The 19324-nt window shown below is 42.5% G+C and overlaps 1 protein-coding gene and 1 long non-coding RNA gene across 2 annotated transcripts; one reads left to right on the forward strand and one right to left on the reverse strand.

The window, feature by feature from the left end:
• Positions 1-1011: 1011 nt before the first annotated feature.
• On the reverse strand, positions 1012-8609 carry LOC135554013 (uncharacterized). Its single transcript, XR_010457648.1, has 5 exons — positions 7874-8609; positions 4872-5008; positions 4262-4370; positions 3757-3949; positions 1012-2978 (listed from the first exon to the last, which is right to left on the reverse strand). It is a non-coding gene; the product is annotated as an uncharacterized LOC135554013 (long non-coding RNA).
• A 6149-nt stretch (positions 8610-14758) lies between these two features.
• Positions 14759-18454, forward strand: LOC135553680 (proline-rich protein 29-like). The gene is made up of 6 exons (XM_064985634.1): positions 14759-14934; positions 15385-15475; positions 16376-16497; positions 17319-17479; positions 17597-17667; positions 18166-18454. The coding sequence occupies exons 1-6, from the start codon at positions 14854-14856 to the stop codon at positions 18183-18185; spliced, it is 546 nt and encodes a 181-aa protein (XP_064841706.1). The 5' UTR covers positions 14759-14853; the 3' UTR covers positions 18186-18454.
• Positions 18455-19324: the final 870 nt, after the last annotated feature.

Raw genomic sequence — 19324 nt, forward strand, 5'->3', positions numbered from 1 at the left:
CGTTTTACTGTGGATATAGATACATTTTGTACCCGTTTCCTCCAGCATCTTCCAGGGTCCCGTGTGGTTGTTCTGGGATTGATTTGCACTTTTCACACCAAAGTATGTTCATCTCTAAGAGACAGAAGGCGTCTCCTTCCTGAGCGGTATGACGTCCCCTGCATGGTCCCATGGTGTTTATACTTTGGTACTATTGTTTGTACAGATGAACATGGTACCTTCAGGCGTTTGGAAATTGCTCCCAAGGATGAACCTGTCACGACTTCCGCCGAGGTTGGCTCTCCTGCCTGTTCGGGCGGTGCTTGGCGGTCGTCGTCACCATCCTACTAGCCACTACCGATCCCTTTTCGTGTGTCTGTTGGTTTTGTCTGATTGGTTTCACCTGTGTGTAGTTTAGTTAATTAGTGTATGTATATGTAGTAGGTTGTCCCGCCCTTGTTTTGTGCGGGATTGTTATTTGTATTTCATGTCAGTTGGTGTAGTACCTGTGTTTTTATACTCCGGTCTGTCTTGTTCCTGTGTTGGATTGTTCACCCTGTATGTGTTGGGTTGACCGTGTTTTTTGTTCACCGGAGAATAAACTATCTGCTCTCTGTGCCTGATTCCACCCATCTTGATAAGACGTGACAGAACCAGACTTGTGGAGGTCTACAATTGTTTTTCTGAGGTCTTCGCTGATTTCTTTTGATTTTCCCATGATGTCAAGCAAAGAGGCACCAAGTTTGAAGGTAGGCCTTGAAATACATCCACAGGTACACCTCCAATTGACGCAAATTATGTCAATTAGCCTATTAGCAGCCTCTAAAGCCATAACATCACTTTCTGGAATTTTCCAAGCTGTTTAAAGGCACAGTCAACTTATTTTATGTAAACTTCTGACCCACTGGAATTGTGATACAGTGAACTATAAGTGAAATAATCTGTCTGCAAACAATTGTTGGAAAAATTACTTGTGTCAAGCACAAAGTAGATGCCCTAACCGACTTGCCAAAACTATAGTTTGTTAACAAGGAATTTGTGGAGTGGTTGAAAAACTAGTTTTAATGACACCAATCTAAGTGTATGTAAACTTCTGACTTCAACTGTATTTCAGAACTGCAGTTTCCTCTGGTTGGAGCAAGTGGGCAGGGCAGTATGGATTTCTTCTCTTACATCTGCAAGCATAGTCTAAACATCAGACAGGATGGCATTGTTTCCCTTAATCCGTGCAATGGCTACTGCTATAGGTTTCAGAAGTTTCAGGCTGCTTATCACTCTCTCCCAAAATGCACTACAGTTCAAATGTTTGGGGTCACTTAGAAATGTCCTTGTTTTTGAAAGAAAAGCAAAAAAAAATGTGTCCATTAAAATAACATCAAAATGATCAGAAATACAATGAAGACATTGTTAATGTTGTAAATGACTATTGTAGCTGGAAACGGCAGATTTTTTCAAATGGAATATCTACATAGATATGTGTTTCAATGATACGTTGTGTTAGCTAATCCAAGTTTATCATTTTAAAAGGCTAGTTGATCATTAGAAAACCCTTTTGTAATTATGTTAGCACAGTATCTGGGGCATCAGCATTTGTGGGTTCGATTACAGGCTCAAAATGTCCAGAAACAAAGAACTTTCTTCTGAAACTCGTCAGTCTATTCTTGTTCTGAGAAATGAAGGCTATTCCATGCGAGAAATTGCCAAGAAACTGAAGATCTCATACAATGCTGTGTACTACTACTAGTTCACAGAACAGCACAAACTGGCTCTAACCAGAATAGTAAGAGGAGTGGGAGGCCCCGGTGCTCAACTGAGCCAGAGGACAAGTACATTACAGTGTCTAGTTTCAGAAACAAACTGTTATGTACTTGAGTGAAGACCCAAAAGCGGTTTTAACAGAAAACAGAGTTCTTTAATGAAAAAACAGGAATGGCATAAATCCTCTTCCGACGTTGTATAGTGCAGGATGCACCTGCCAGGCCGACTCCGACAGGATAGGACAAGGTGGAAGCAAACGAGACGATAGCTTGCTTCTGGCATGAAAAACACAAACAAGAATCTGACACTGAAAGTAGCAGGAACAGAGAGAGAAATAGAGACCTAATCAGAGGAGAAAGAGAGAACAGGTGGGAAAGGATGAATGAGCTAGTTAGGAGAGATGTAGAACAGCTGAAGAAGGAGAGACAGAGAAGGTAACCTAATAAGACCAGCAGAGAGAGACAGAGTGAAGAGAAAGGACAGGAACAGACATAATAAGACATGACACAAACGCCTCACAAGTCCTCAACTGGCAGCTTCATTAAATAATACCCGCAACACACCAGTCTCAACATCAACAGTGAAGAGACTACTCCGGGATGCTGGCCTTCTAGGCACAAGCACAGGTGAAACAGATCAGGGTGTGACATTTCCAACATTAACAATGTCTACACTGTACTTCGGATCAATTTTATGTTATTTTAATGGACAATTTTTTTTTGCTTTTCTTTAAAAAACAAGGACTTTTCTAAGTGACCCAAAACTTTTGAATGGTAGTGTACATCATCCAGGAGGATCCTCTTGATGGGGCTGTCCATATCGGCAGACTGTGATATGGCCATTTCTTGGAGAGACTCCAGGAGACTGTCAAACATGATGACAACATCACCCAAACAGGTGTTGCTGGGCAGCTTCAATGTGGTGATCTTATTCTTCTCACTTTGCTTGGTGAGGTAGATTGCTGCTATAACTTGATGACCCTTCACATACCTAACCATTTCCTTGGCAGTCAGTGTATCCATTGTTTTCAGTGCCATGATGTCTTTGAGGAGCAGATTCAATGCATGAGCAGCACAGCCAGTGGGTGTGACGTGAGGGTAGGACTCCTCCGCTTTAGACCAAGTAGCCTTCATGTTCGCAGCATTGTCTGCCACCAGTGCAAATACCTGCTGTGGTCCAAGGTCATTGATGACTGCCTTCAGCTCATCTGCAATGTAGAGACTGGTGTAACGGTTTTCTTCCTGGGAAGGAGAGGAGGACCAAATGGCAGCGTGTTTATTTATAAACATCTTTAATGAAAGATGAAAACGTGAACACTATACAAAATAAGAAAACGTGGAAAAACCGAAACAGTCCTAACTGGTACAAAACACAGAGACAGGAACAATTACCCACAAGATACCTAAATAATATGGCTGCCTAAATATGGTTCCCAATCAGAGACAATGATAAACACCTGCCTCTGATTGAGAACCACTCCAGGCAACCATAGACTTACCTAGAACACTCAACTGAACACAACCCCATAGACTACAAAACCACTAGACAAAACAAGACACATAAATCACCCATGTCACACCCTGGCCTAACCAACATAATAAAGAAAAAACAGAATGCCAGGGCGTGACAATCTGTTGAACCTTGTGTCTGTGCTCTTGTAGAATACTGGTTAAGGGGTGGAGATGAAGAAGTTAATTATTCCTTGCCCATGAACATTCGACCACCCATCAGAGATGATTGCAATGCAGTCTACTTTCTCTATGATTTCTCTGCTGAACTCTGCATCCAGAAAATGAGTAGATTAAGCATGTCTGGTTGGAGGGGTGTATGCTGGGTGAAGAACATTCAGAAATCTTTTCTAATACACATTGCCTGTGAGTATCAGATGTGAACCACTTCGAGCAAGACATTCATCAGCATTTCTCTGACTACGTTCCTCCATTGAGTCAAAGAAACGTCTGATTCCAGGAGGACCATGAGCTGTTACTATCGATAATGTGTCTCAAACATCATTTTCACCTTGAATAGAAGTAGAGGGACTTTTGTCAGAGGTTGCTCGTTGTGAGCGCTGTGGGAACTTTATGCACTTGGCCAGATGATTCTGCATCTTTGTTGCATTCTTCACATATGATTTGGCACAGTACTGGCAAATGTACAGCTTTCCTTCTCCATTAGCTGCAGTGAAATGTCTCCACACACCCGTGACAGTATCCTGTAAAGATTTAGATTTTTTTTAATACAATTCCATGTACAGATAGTTCAGCAATTAGATTAAAAACTCCTTTGTAAGATAAATGTTTTAAAATGAAACATGTATGGAAACAGGTGAATTAACACTGCTCAGTTAGCAGGCTCAAGCAAGCTAAAACCCACATGGTAGGAAAAACTAACTATCAGAAATGGTAAACAAGTTAGGAATGATTTGAAAACACTTTGTTGTAGGCTACTATTTACTAGTTAACAAAAAATAATGTTTGTCGTATACAATATATTCACCCCACCCAGAATTTTAATCAAAACTTACCAGACAGCATGTAGTCCTTGGCTCAGACAGTGTAGTAGTGTGGGCTCAATAGCATCTCATTAGTGTGCAAGATCTTGAGAATCAGCTGCACATGTGATGGAAGAATGCACTGTGCATGCAGAGCAATTGCATTGAATTGGGGATAGTCTAACCAAAATATGCCACAGGACCTATAACTGCCTTATGTGTATCCCATTAAAAAAAAGTTTACTGTTATTAGCTACATTTGAAAAATTTTATTTAAGAAAATGTCTCCAAATTCCAGGGATTAACTTCCCAAGGAAAATTTCCCGGAAAGTTTCTGACCCTTTGCAACCCTAGTGTTAGCCATATTGTAAGGCTGGTAGCCATTTTGATGCCGGTCTTCTTCTCGAGAAACACCCACAAGTATAATGCATATTCAGCCAATAAAACAGTCAATAAACTAACACAGGTACTCTTCCACTGTGTCACATTTTCACAAACATAAATATTCTTACTATAGTACAGTAAGAGGGGAAGGTTTGGCCTGAGAAATGCAAGTCAATGGTGATGGTAGTTAATTGTATGTGCATTATAATGGCATGCTGTCAAATATGAACCTTCAGCTCCAGGGTGAAATGTTATTTACCTGCACAGTCCTGAAGCTCCTAAGCTGTCAGCATGTCCTGATGTTCTCCTCCTCACCATCCTCCTTCCTGCTTCTTTCTTCTTCAGCTTTCCATCTGCTGTTCTTCTCTCCATCAGCCAGCCCCGGCCCTGAATTCACTTCACACAAATGTGGAAGACATATCTTTTAGCAGCATGCACCAGGTGTACCAGGTAACAACTGTTGAGACAGACGCTTTTGGTGGATTTGAAAAGACTTCAAACTGCAGGATGTGAAAGGAATTATTATGGAAATTCAGCCAGCTAACTCAACCTTTAGTTTGCCATTCGTCTCCACTGTTACACCTGAACCAATATGGAATGCAGGTCCTCTAAAATACAGATTCTTATGAAGTAATTGACAATACTGACGCTTGCAGTGAAGCTCAACATCATTATAAGAAACGGAATAATAGGCTGACTATGTCTATGACTCCCTCTCGTATATTGACATTCAGACCTCTTGACTTCATTTACCAAACCTATAGGATTCTGAATTGAATAGACTAATGACACTCTAACCATATGAACGTTTGGGACTGAGCATTATATTACTGTGTCGCTCGTTGTCTGCAGAGGCAGCCCCTTGGCACTGTGGCCAAATCAAATTCCCATGAAGAGGAATGGGCCATCAGAGACTGTATTGACCCATCTTTTATCTCTGTTTCTGTATTTAGTTGAGGAGCATGTCCAGGTCAGCCCTATGCTGCAGGATAGAAATAAACAGATGCACAATCACACTAACAAGCTAAAAGGGTTATAGCGCAGGTGTCAAACATACGGTGCGTGGGCCGGAGGGGGTCCAATCTGGCCCGCGGGTGGTTAGTTACTTAAAATGACTAAAACTGTGTGAAACATATAACGGACCTACATGTACAGTTTCTTGCTTGTGTCTAAAATGCTAATTTCCACCGGAATTAAAGCCAGACAGTAAGGGAATATGGGTAGAGGAAGATTTTTTGCACATTTTGACGACGAGGAAATAACACATTGTTTTGTGCGGTCCCCAGACCTCATTGAAAACTGAATGCGGCCCCTGGGGCAAAATGAGTTTGACACCCCTGGGTTATAGGGAGAATTTGTGTGTTTACACACGGACTGGTATCTTTCTTTCAGTAAAGTGAATCACAATGGTCTTGGGGGGGGGGGTACTTTCCATAAGGTATCCCCCACAGCCATTAGCACCTAAAGTAACTAATGAGCAGTTCTGAGATCAGTAATGACAAAAAGAATTACTAGACAACATCTCTTTAAGAATCCCTTCAGGATAGGAGTAGCATAAGTACGGGCATGACAGCTCTGCCACATTCACTGCAGACAGAGGCAGGTATTTTTCAGTATTAATAATGGGACTCAATTTCTGTGCCTGCCTGTAAAAAAACATGAAACAATCAACAATGGGTTCTGGAGAGCTTAGAATTGCCAGGATGATGTCTGAGACAATTGACATGAAAGTGTCTCTCTCTGACCCCTCTATCCCAGGAGGACTCAGGGTATTATACCATTGATTTCCACTGAAAATCACCTGTAATGAGCTTGCGTTCCCCAACTCCCCAGCGTTCCCCAGCTCCCTCAAAGACCAAATGAAATTGGAGTCTGTTGCTAACTGGGTAATGCAGTATTCAAGAGCTGAGTGTGTGTGCAGAGACGTGGTAATTAGAAGCAGTCGGTGGTGGGGAGCACCACACACATGCTACCACGCAGAGTGTGTGTGAATGTGCATGTGCGTGTGTCTGTCATTCAACGACTCTCCTTGGGGTACTGACAAGAAAAAGGGAGGACAGACATGTATTCATGGCCTTATCTCCCTCCCTCCGTCCTTCCCTCTCTCTCTCTTTCAAAAGGTATATGTCAAAGAAAGAATAACATTTACTTACTCTCTCTCTCTCTCCCTCCCCCTCTCTCTTTGTACCCCTCCCCCACCTCTCTTTCTCTCTTCATCCCTAGTTGGGTGCATTAGTGTTTTAAAGAATTATGAATAGATTTGTGTGTGTGTGTGTGTGTGTGTGTGTGTGTGTGTGAAACCAAGCAAGTGAGATATACGAAGACTGAGGAGAGATTGAGTGTACGTTCCAAAATAGCACTATCTATCCTAAATGTAAACATGTTCATTTTTGTTACACCAACAATCCCCACTGAGCACACATACTGTCATTGCTATCACCATTACCTATGGGTTGCAAGAGCAGGGTAGGGTTGCCATAGGAACCAATAAAGGTAATGGCCATGTTCTTGAGCACATGCCGCAGGGGGTGAGGGGGGGCAATGGAGGGGAGGGGACGTGAGGGGTGCAAGTGAGTCAGAATAAGGACCGATGAGGGGTTGAAGTTTAAAAAGCAGAACCTTCTCTAGTCTACCCATTCATAACGGCACCCGCAGCATTACCTCAGCATTACTACCTACTTGTTCGTAGTGACAACACCAGCACACAAAATGAACTCACTAATAGGATAACATTTACAGTAACGTGATAACATTTGCAGCGTTGTCACTCTATTTTCTATAATGTATTCAGTGGAGGTCTGAGTTAATGCTGAGTTAATGTTAATGATGTTATCTGTGATGAGAAGGGGAGCTGAACTCATCTCAGGCATGAGGTTTCATCAGGAGCTTAAAGCATTAATAAATTATCCTTAATGGGATGGAGCTAACCCTTAACCCACCCTGTCCAGTGTATTTGTGTTTTCATTAAATATTACTGAAGATAATTTAAGTGTGATTCAGATGCAGGCAGCACACAACAGGCATTGGAGATTTATTTAGGATAGCCTACCTGTTAACGCAACGGGCCAAGTGTATATTTACTTAATTGAGCACTAAGGTTGAACTGTATAGAATAGAGGGTAGCCTAGTGGTTAGAGTGTTGGACTAGTAACCGAAAGGTTAAACAGGCAGTTAACCCACTGTTGCTAGGCCGTCATTGAAAACGAGAATTTGTTCTTAACTGACTTGCCTAGTTAAAAAGGTAAACAAAAAAATAAATACTTAATTGTTCCAGAAGGATCTTCGTCGGATAAGACCGCAACATTCACACATGACTACAAATGCTTACTCGCTGCACATTGTAACGAGGTGTCATGTAGAAGTAGTGGGTGGAGGAGTCAGGTGCAGGGAGGGTAGTTGATATGTGGAATGTTTATTCCCAAAACAACAGTGTCGGTCAACGCCACACACACGGGCGTAATAAGACCCAGTCCAAAACAACAGGACGAAACGGTTCGAGAGCAAAATACTTCCACAGAAATCACACACATTAAAACAGAAAACAAGCCCGCACAAAAGCCGGCGGGCCCACCGGGTTTAAATAGCCCGAAACCGAAACATGTGCAACTAATCAGACAACACTAAATTAATCAGAAAAGGGGATCGGTGGCAGCTCGTAAGCCGGGGACGACGACCGCTGAGCGCCGTCCGAACAGGAAGAGACACCATCTTCGGCGGGATTCGTGACACTAGGATACGTAAACGCTTCCATACAGCCGTTACACCTTAGCTTGTGGAAGGCCACGGCAGCAGTTTTTCAACTCTCGACTCGGAAGAAACAAAGCCTATTATTAACTTCTGTGTCCAGTTGCAGGTGGAACTCCAAAAAACAGAGAATATTCAGAAAATTATTAAAACAATTTTTTGTATAGAGTGGGAAAAGCCTCTTGCATGTGTGTAGATCTTTGTTTCGGTTGCACAGTGTGACGTGGTTGCCTCCACGTCGCTTAGAAACGACTACTTCCTGCAAAGATGTTGGGAAATGCAAAATGTCTGGCTGCTAAAATGGCGAGGGGAACTCAGGTGGATGGATTATCTTGGCAAAGAAGGAATGTTCACTAACAGGGATGTAAACAAATGTGTGCACATTTGAGAGAAATAGGTTTTTTTGCTTGTGGAAAATGTCTGGGATCTTTTATTTTGGCTCATGAAACATGGAACCAACACTTTACATGTAATCTTTATATTTTTGTTCAGTGTATAAAAAAGGGGCCAATGTGTGACATAAGGGTCAACATTTCTAAATGGTTTGATATACATTTAAATATGATTGTCTTGTAGCTTCACATGTGTAGTTACAGGAATAAGAGTTGAGATGGGCACAATGAGTCTGTAACTCCTAGCAACAACAAACATCTACATCTAAGTCATTTACATCTAAGTCATTTAAAATGTCACTTGCTTTATTAATCAAATTCTCTATCATTTATAGCAATGCTGAACCTTCCAGAAGAATGAATTGTAATAATTCAATACAATAATATAACACAATGGGTTCTATCAATAAAATAATAATAACCAATAATTAATTATAATCAATAAACACTACAAGCTGTGTGTGTGTGTGTGTGTGTGTGTGTGTGTGTGTGTGTGTGTGTGTGTGTGTGTGTGTGTGAAGACGAGACATGTTCTTGCTTCCTCTTCCCTCCACTCCCCCAATGTGCTTTGAGAGGGAGGTGGGGAATGGAGGAAACAAGGGGAGAATCTCAATTGCATTTCCTTCATTCCTCACATCCTCGCCTCCTTCTCAAAACCCATTAGATAAGAAGGTGAGAGGGGAGAGACCTCTGACCTTTTCATCCAATACTTTTTGAGAATGAGACGAGGAGAGAGGACGCAACAAATCAAGGAAATGCAATTGAGGACACATGAAGCAAGTATTTGACAGTTATGCCTTTTCTTTACAGTGCCAGACTGACTGAGCTACTCTAATACCAATGGCCTGTCCAGAAACAACCCCGAGCCCCTAGAGCCAAGAGTCTAGACACTTGTGGAGATCTGATAGGCTTGGTGGAATTTTGGCGGTATTGCTTAAATCTGTCCAATTCTCTCAGATCTCCACAGTGTCTAGGGGTTGTTTCTGGACACGACCCCACACAAATTTGGGTGTGCGGTGGACCTACAGCACCACACTTGAGGCAATGGTTGGATGTTTAATTCCATGGCTATACACACAGATTTGCACAGGTGTAAATTGGACACACCCACGGCACACTATCAGGCTGATCAGGCAGGTCTGGGTAGCCAGAGACTTGCTGTAAACAGTGAACTGAAGACCTGCTGCAAACAGTGAAAGGATATATTTACATGTCTACTATTCACACCCTCGCTTCATTCCAGCTAGTTAGATGTGCAACCATTGACCAGTGACAATTTCAGCATGTAAATCTTGGTGGGGCAAACTCCCAAAATGTTTTTTCGATGCATGCCAGCTAAGCCACTACACAACACTAAACAATACATTAATTGCACTATAACGGTGACAAATGGTACCCATACATTGTTAGGGCCTACACAAAGCTGTCCTAACAGCAGAGCTTTCTTTTCAGCACCATGACGTGAATCTTTACCACCGATACACCAGGTTGTCAGCAGAACCTTGTCTGGCAGCGAAACAGTTAATTCAGCTTCATTTACTGCCCTTAACCATATCAGCTCTGTTTTTTTTTAACTTCCTTAAACATATGTGGTTTCTACTGACAATTGAGATGTACAAACTTTGGCACGGGGGAAGCAAGGAACCATGAGCGCAATCCGTATTTTCGATTAAGACATTAATGAGCAAGCTAAGATGGACGTAGTCAATATAACTATTTGTTCAGCACTTTTGAAATGTACAGTGACAGAATTCAGAATATGGGCCGTTCTTACAGTATTCTCCCTGTACACCGAGTCAGAATTGTATGATAAATAAAGGGGGCATATAAACAGACAATGAAAGCTCTTACAATATTTGATGATGACATTTCTCTAAAACAGGCTATAGGCTACATGTGCACCACCAAGTCAAAACAGTAGGCTAAGTTATGAGGGGGAAAGGGACCAAAATATTAGGGTGAGGCACATGGGCTACTAACAGCTTACTACACAACATACACTTAGTATTACTTTATTAGCTACAGTATACATATCTCCCTGGCATATTACATCATTTATGCAGCAGCATACCACACATTTTTGGACTCCCCTTGTTGTGCTGTGCTCACTTGAACAAGGTGGCGCAGCAGTCATTCCTGTCAACAAACTAGGGGCATATGTCGAGTCTAGAAATAGATACTGTTGTAATGGCTATATCCCATCATTTAATAAGATTACCAATGGTTCGTCAAGTAACTAGGATATATCAGTCAGCTTACCATTTACAGTAACAGAAGACATTAATAAGTTAATACACACTAAATCTTACGCAGAAAGTGATCTTACCCTATCTTGGCACTGTGGCATGTTATGAGCAACTATGAATCAATTAATGAATAGACTAATAGATTAATGAATGGCGTTAGAATGATGACTTCCTACTTTGAAAGCACAGAAAGTGTTGGCTGTGCACTTGACCAGGTATTCCACATTTAACCCCACCCACATTTTAACATTGAAATACCAAGTAATTTTTTTGGTTTTATATTTTATAAAAACAAAAACACGAACAAGCAATATGTTTATGCTCCTCCACTATTCCTTTGCTTGGAAAACAAAGGATCAAAATGTACACAGACCTTAATCTTACCTCAGGAATCTTGATTTAATGTCATCTATGGTGTAAATCAAATCAAATCAAAGATTTGATTTTGATTTGATCTATGGTGTAGGCAAATTACCTTGACCATTTCACAACATAGACACAAATGTTCTGTCAATCCTCAAGATCAACATTAATTCCTGCACTTTGGCTGTTTTTAAATTGAGTGCAGTATCACACAATCTCTTTATCACCTGATGTCATTCAGACTAAAACGTTAACCTGGTCTCAGAGCATTTTGTAATATTCTGTATGTTAATCTGAGGACACTCCATTTAGTATGTGTTACGAATTACAATTCGTACAATATGTTATGAAATTGTCAATGATGAGCTTTGAACTTGCAACCTTTGGGTTGCTAGACGTTTGCGTTATACGCACACCCATCAACCCCAACGTAACCATACAAAACGTAACATACACTACATGAACTAATCGTTGAAACATCTCATTCCAAAATAATAGGCATTAATATGGAGTTGGTCCACCCTTTTCCTGCTTTAACAGCCTCCGCTCTTCTGGGAAGGCTTTCCACTAGATCTAGGAACATTGCTGTGGGGACTTGCTTCCATCCAGCCACAAGAGCATAAGTGAGGTCGAGCACTGATGTTGGGCGATTAGGCCTGGCCTGCAGTCTGAGTTCTAATTCATCCTAAAGGTGTTTGATGAGGTTGAGGTCAGGGCTCTGTGCAGCCCTGTCAAGTTCTTTCAAACCGATCTCAACAAACCATTTCTGAATGGACCTTGCTTTGTGCATGGGGGCATTGTCATGCTGAAACAAGTAAGGGCCTTCCTCAAACTGTTGCCAAAAATTCAGAAGCACAGAATCGTCTAGAATGTCATTGTATGCTGTAGCGTTAAGATTTCACTTCACTATAACTAAGGGGCCTAGCCCAAACCATGACAAAAAGCCCCAGACCATCATTCCTCCTCAACCAAACTTTAAAGTTGGCACTATGCATTGGGGAAGGTAGAGTTCACCTGGCATCCGCCAAACCCCGATTTGTCTGTTGTGCTGACAGATGGTGGAGCGTGATTCATCACTCCAGAGAATGTGTTTCCACTGCTCCAGAGCCCAATGGCGGTGAGCTTTACACTGCTTCAGCCAACATTTGTTATTGCGCCAAATTGATCTTAGGCTTGTGTTGCGGCTGCTCGGCTACGGAAACCCATTTCATGAAGCTCCCGATGAACAGTTCTTGTGCTGACGTTGCTCCAGAGGAAGTTTGGAACTTGGTAGTGAGTGTTGCAAACAAGGACAGATGATTTTTACGCACTACCTGCTTCAGCACCTGCCGGTCCCGTTCTGTGAGCTTGTGTGGCCTAACACTTAGCGGCTGAGCCGTTGTTACGCCTTTACGTTTCCACTTCAAATAACAGGACTTATCGTTAACAGCACTTACAGCACTTGCAGTTACAATTGCATCGATTGTATACACTAGTCAGCAACGGGTTTGACTGAAATAGCAGAATCCACTAATTTGAAGGGATGTCCACATACTTTTGGCCATGTAGTGTATCATACTAATTTGAGTGTCCCGGATATACATTCACTATGTTTTGTCTAGTCTATGAGACCAGGCTGTAAAAGCACATCAAAAAACTATTATGCATAATTATTAAAGAACCTCACTAAATGACAGTATCTATTTTAGGTTTTATTAATCATATTAAAGCTACTATTTATGTTTGAAGCATTAGATTTTGCAATCACATGCATTATTTTGAATATGTGTGCCCATAAAAACTGTTTTCACACCATGAGATAGGGAGATACGAAATGTTACGCGGTTACAGTGCACTTCTGAGACCTCCTTTTAAAAAGAAGAGTCCGACAGCAATATCAATACGATTTTTGCCAAATCTGTAAAGACTCTAAGCATGAGAAAGGGTTTTAAACATAGGTTTTGGTTCAACTCATTCATTATATTGAATGTATCTATGTTCCCCCTTTATATCTTAATGTGGTCACTATCTTAATGACTTTGTAACAGCTCCAAACAGAGAGAGAAATGCAAACTGGTTCCCCAGTTAATAGAAAGACCCATCAGCAGTTTCCTCTGTCAGTCGTTGACAGTCACTCAATTAGCCCATGTCAGCTAACATTTTATAGATTGCTAGGTACGTTTCTAGTCATGTAAACCTTGTAGTAATCATGGCGAAATCTCAAGGTAAATGCCCAGCAGTCAATTTAGGAAGTAAACTAAAATTGCAATTCAATAATATACCATTTTTAAATGTTTCAACAACTTCTCAATAAACTGAAAAGTAGAAGCTATTTATTTCAAAATTGTTTTTGATTTTTATATATTCAAATCACTTCCTGAATTGACTGCCTTCAATTCGAATTGAGCCCAATCCTGGTGTCCAGGGGCCCTGACCTCCAGGGGGCCCCGTTGATTATATTAGTCACATAGGAATTAGCTTTAAAACGGAAACATTTTATCTCCATCCCATGACAAAATATGTAGAACTGCATGAAATGTCTCTATGCCCCATGGCACATTATTTTGGAATTGCAGAACATTCACTTTAAAGCTGCGATGTTTTACACTCCTCTTCCAAGAGGGGGGCACTCAAATGTTTTGTCCCCGACGTGGTGGGGACAAATAAATCTCACTTAGGGCCCCGAAAATGCTAGAAATGGCCCTGGTGAAAGGGCTTTTTAAAAATAGAGGCGATCATTCCGAGATGGAGCACACATTGATTAATTACACCGTTTGAAATGCTGCGGTGGGGGCGGATGGGATCCGCGTGGGAGACAGTGACAGCATGTAGGAGAAGGAAAGAAGAGAGAAACACTGAGGAGGAGAACGGAGATAGCGAGAGTCAGAGCGAAAAACTCGTCAAATGAAAGCTGTAATTAGTGGTCTATGAAGTGAAAGAGAGCTGGCCCAGGCTTATCCCAGGTGCCCGCAACTTAGCCCACTCAATTTAGAGTGAGAGACCTACGTAGCGACGGCCCACCTGTTCCCTGCCCCTCCCGTCAACATTGATGCATGCGACCATATGCATATGCCAAGCGTATTGTCTAGGGACGGGAAATCCCAATTATAGGCTACTTTTGTGAATTCACTCACTTCGCTACATGGAAGAAGGCTACCTTTGTGCCACAGCTGTCAAAATCAATTCAAGTGTGACCACCTCATTTGCTCTTTTAGAAACGTTTAGAACTCGATTATATCATACAGGCCTAAATGCTAAGAAAATAGATGTGATAGAGAGAGTGACTAATTAGTCCTAGTTTAAATATCCCATAGCAGCATAATCATTACAGTAAGTGACGCACCAGCCTATGTGTGCGCAACAACCTGCGCATATTTCTCGCACTTGTTGTTTGCGCTTTGAAACCTTGGCAACCCAACTGGTTAGTGTATACTCCAAGCCTGGGTTGGATCAAAACAAGGTTTATCTTCAGTCACTGTTTACAGCTCAATTTTCTTTTACCGACATATGAAACTCAATGGCAAGGACAGATGATACTGACCCACAGTTTCAGCAGTGGAACCTGGACGCACAGAATGTGCAGATAATTCAACAGCCTGTAAGTGTGGCCAACAGGGATTTTTTTCAATAGCAAAAAAACACAGTTGACCTGTTTACTTGGCATATCATAGAGACTGTAATTCTATGTGATATTTAACACCCACGCTCATTTACAGAGAAAGTTGGCTCTCTATATGCCATTGACTTCATTTGCAGCATCATTAAGGGAGGCATCTTTAGCTTCCAACAGCTGTGATTTGAGTTTTGTTGTAATAGCTTGATGAGTCATATCTTCTTGATGCATATCTCCGGCTCACTACCTTGTAGTTTTAATTGGATGTTTTATCACGCATTGCTACTGTTAACTATGTTGAGAGAGTGGGCTGATATTGCCTGCCTCTTAAAAGTAGTTCATCCATGGCAGTATTAGATATGGGAGATAGATATTCTCCCTGGCTATATGCCTCCAGTCAGCGAGCCTCATTAAAGTCTCATGTCTCCGTCCCAGGCTTCCCAGCAGCCCACAACCATCCTCCAGCAGCTCCCTGCTGCTGTGTCATCTCCCACTCCCTCCATCCGGCCAGGACACGTTAAGCAGGGTGCGTATGGCAGGCTGTCAAGATAACTTTTCAGACAGAGCCCACGTCTCTCAGCTTGCCTGACATGGGTTTCTGCCACATGCCTGCAATATTATACAGTGTATTTTCTCACCTCACTCGTTCTCTCTGTGTGTGTGTGTGTGTGTCTGTGAAACTGTGAATGTCACTTCAGGTGCCAGCTGGACCTAAGGGCCAGAGCTCAACCATCTATAATGGCGGTCAAGGCTCTTTATGGCACTCCTTCTCCCCCTCTAGCCTCATTGTCTGTCTGTTGGTCGCTCAGGCCAGGGCAGTGATTGTCTGTCTGTTGGTCGCTCAGGCCAGGGCAGTGATTGTCTGTCTGTTGGTCGCTCAGGCCAGGGCAGTGATTGTCTGTCTGTTGGTCGCTCAGGCCAGGGCAGTGATTGTCTGTCTGTTGGTCGCTCAGGCCAGGGCAGTGATTGTTTGCTCTGCCTGACATCCTTCTGGCTGACCTTTCTGCTCTTTTTACTTTCAACTCACTTATATTGAGGTTCATTTCAGTAGTGACATTCTTTCTGATATTATTCAATGAGTAGTTTGGATTCCTCTCATTTTGACAGAGTTGTATAATATAGTGTCATTTTGCTAAATGTTGCATCAGGCTGTCGCCAGAGTACCCTGACAAGCAGCCAGGGGGAAAAATATGTATTTTCATATTGCTGGAAGGATATCAGACAGAAATTGAGGAAGGGAGAGGATAGAACATTCAGGATGTCAGATTTGATTTAGAACTCGTGATTGGACACCATGCGGGTTGAAACGGGTTGATTGTCACTTAAAGGACAGCACAACAGGCATATAGAAGAAGTTAGCTTCCGCCCGTGTGTGTGTGTGTGTGTGTGGTGTGTGTGTGTAATGTTGCTCTCTGCTATTCTCCAGACCTGGTGGAGCTGATGATGATCCAAAATGCTCAGATGCACCAGGTCATCATGAACAACATGAGCATGTCAGCCCTCAGCTCATTTGGCCATTCCCAGTTCCACCCTCCGTCTACCTCTGAGGTACAGTCATTTGGCCATTCCCAGTTCCACCCTCCGTCTACCTCTGAGGTACAGTCATTTGGCTATTCCCAGTTCCACCCTCTGTCTACCTCTGAGGTAGAGGTAGGTATTTGGCTATTCCTAGCCCCACTCTCCACCACTGAGGTACATTTACTGTTCGTCACATGTGCCAACTTATCATCCAGCCTGTCCGTGTGCAGCACACTCATCTTACATTATTCATCTGAAAACATGTGTTTCAGTAGGTAGAGACATACCTAACCTGATATGACAATCTAGAAAAGAAAACAGACCGAGGTCAGATTGGCTCCTCACATTAGCTAATGCACCTAAAAGTTATTTTTGGAGTCTGTTTTGGGTCACACTGTTCCTTGTCAGTTTAGTGGTTGTGTTGAGGCTCCATAAGCAGTTGGTCATCCAACCCATTGAAGTGGAGAGTGAGGATGTGCCCCAAATGTCACCCTATTCCCTATATAGTGCACTATTAAAAAAATATATTAATAGAGAATAGGGTGCCATTTGACACTTGTTGTGTCTGAATAGGCTGTTTTTATCCTTCCTTCCAGGCCAGCTGGCCCCCAGTGATTTTTTTTTTACAGCTCCTGAGTGGCGCATCTCAGTGCTAGCGGCGTCACTACAGACCCTGGTTTGATCCCGGGTTGTATCACAACCGACCGTGATCGGGAGTCCCATAGGGCAGCACACAATTGGCTCAGTATCGTCTGGGGTTAGGGGAGGGTTTGCCAGCACTAGGACGTCATTGTAAATAATAATTTGTTCTTGACTGACTTGCCTAGTTAAATAAAGGTTAAATACTGCAGGAGGAGGATCCAGAGGTGTACCACTACCATTACCAGCCTACCCCGGCCTACCTGCCCTACCCAACCTGGTTGCCTCCACCCCTGCCTCACCCTAGCCTGGTCTACCGCAACACCCATGAACCCCTAGAGCTAGCACCCTCACCACACAGAGACACCACCAGGTGATTCATAACACAACCCCATTCATAACACCTACCGTACCCACACTTACATAGACTGATGTTGTGACACAATGTGGGCCGGCGATAACAATGATACGCATGTGTGATGTCATCCAGGAGGGCGGTCCCACCTCCTCCCCCACCCAGCGCTACCAGGTTCGTGGGGGCTGACCTCCCTCCAGCAACAGGTACACAACTGGAACACTCTGTACATCTCTGCTATATATCTGTATAACACATATCGCGGCACTAGCATGAACACATGGGTGTCCATAGCAGAACAGCAGATAAAACATTGGGAGGGAGTTACCATAGAAATAGAATGACTCAATAATCCGTGGTACTGTACATACAGAACATTGAGCTGGGGGATGGGAAGTCTCAAAGGCCTTATTGGGCACGTAAGGGGCTGTGTAACGTTCTTCTAACATGTAGGATCTAACCATATATATCTTATTAAATTACTACTACTACTAATTCCTAATTCTATGGATCTAACATCCCAATTAGCACCCTCTGTTAGGTGATGCTGGTTGTTGGAGGATCATAATGATGCTGATGAGAGTGCTGCCAGTGCTGCTGATTGCGATACTGTGGGTTATAACGAGGCTGATTATACTAAACACTTGTGAGGAATGTGTTCATCAGATGCATTCCATGTCTCTCTTTGTCTCGCGAATGTGTAGATGACTATGATGCTGCGTAGAGAAGACAGTGACAAGAAGAGCAGAAATCTACAGCATCCATTCATCGTTAGCCTTGTTTGTACAAGATGGAATCGTTCTAAACGTGTCACAGTAAACAGAACTACATTTCAGAGGCAATGCAGTTTTGTTCTTCATAATAGTTCTTCATAATATCATGTTTCTGTATCTTGCAGAAATCTTATATAGCTCACCATAGTTCTGTTTTTTTTCTCCATGTTTTAATGTGTGTCTTTTTTTAGATTTGTTATTTCAAGTAAAGAAAAGGCCAAGATCATCATTGTTCAGCGTTGTTCAATGTTTTTAAGCTCACTTCCAGACTTGTACTGTAGCTCAGTTGGTAGAGCATGGCACATCTAACACTAGGGTTGTGGGTTTGAATCCCGACACCAACCATACATAAAATGTATGACCATAAGTCGCTTTGGATATATGCCTGCTAAATGACATATATTATAGTCGTTTTGGCCTTATTTTTGCATGCATTACACAAAATACCCAGCAGGGTGCAGCATCATCTTTGTAATGACAAAGTCAGAGGGCGCTTTTCTATGACTGTTAGTTTTTAGCAGGTTGACATTTATTGTCATGAATCTTGATCTGGAGGCAGCTCTTCAGAGAAGTCACAAGCTAACACAGACAGAAAGTCATAAAATCAGTTTTTAAACCTAACATTAACCACACTGCTAACCCTCATGCCTAACCTTAAATTAAGACCAGAAAGCACATTTTTGTATTCATACATGTTTGCGATTTAGACAATTTTGACTTTGAACAGCTCATCCCAAAATCATGGGCATTAATATAACAGCCTCCACTCCTCTGGGAAGGCTTTCCACTAGATGTTGGAACATTGCTGCAGGAACTTGCTTCCATTCAGCCACAAGAGCATTAGTGAGGTCGGGCACTGATGTTGGGCGATTAGGCCTGGCTCACAGTCAGCGTTCCAATTCATCCCAAAGGTGTTCAATTGGGTTGAGGTCAGGACTCTGTGCAGGCCAGTCAACTTCTTCCACACCGATCTCGACAAACCATTTCTGTATGGACCTCGCTTTGTGCACGGGGGGCATTGTCATGCTGAAACAGGAATGGCGGCGAGCTTTCCACCACTCCAGCGGACGCCTGGCATTGCGTATAGTGA

The sequence above is a fragment of the Oncorhynchus masou genome, chromosome 14 (assembly GCF_036934945.1).
Source record: "Oncorhynchus masou masou isolate Uvic2021 chromosome 14, UVic_Omas_1.1, whole genome shotgun sequence".
Lineage (NCBI taxonomy): Eukaryota > Metazoa > Chordata > Actinopteri > Salmoniformes > Salmonidae > Oncorhynchus > Oncorhynchus masou.

What these genes read in the sequence shown, in the direction of transcription:
- LOC135553680 (XM_064985634.1), top strand. Translation starts at nt 14,854, where the DNA reads ATGGCAAGGACAGATGATACTGACCCACAGTTTCAGCAGTGGAACCTG. An exon ending in TGCAGATAATTCAACAGCCT is followed by an intron (nt 14,935 to 15,384) that starts GTAAGTGTGGCC and finishes TCTCCGTCCCAG; the next exon opens with GCTTCCCAGCAGCCCACAAC. An exon ending in GCCAGGACACGTTAAGCAGG is followed by an intron (nt 15,476 to 16,375) that starts GTGCGTATGGCA and finishes GCTATTCTCCAG; the next exon opens with ACCTGGTGGAGCTGATGATG.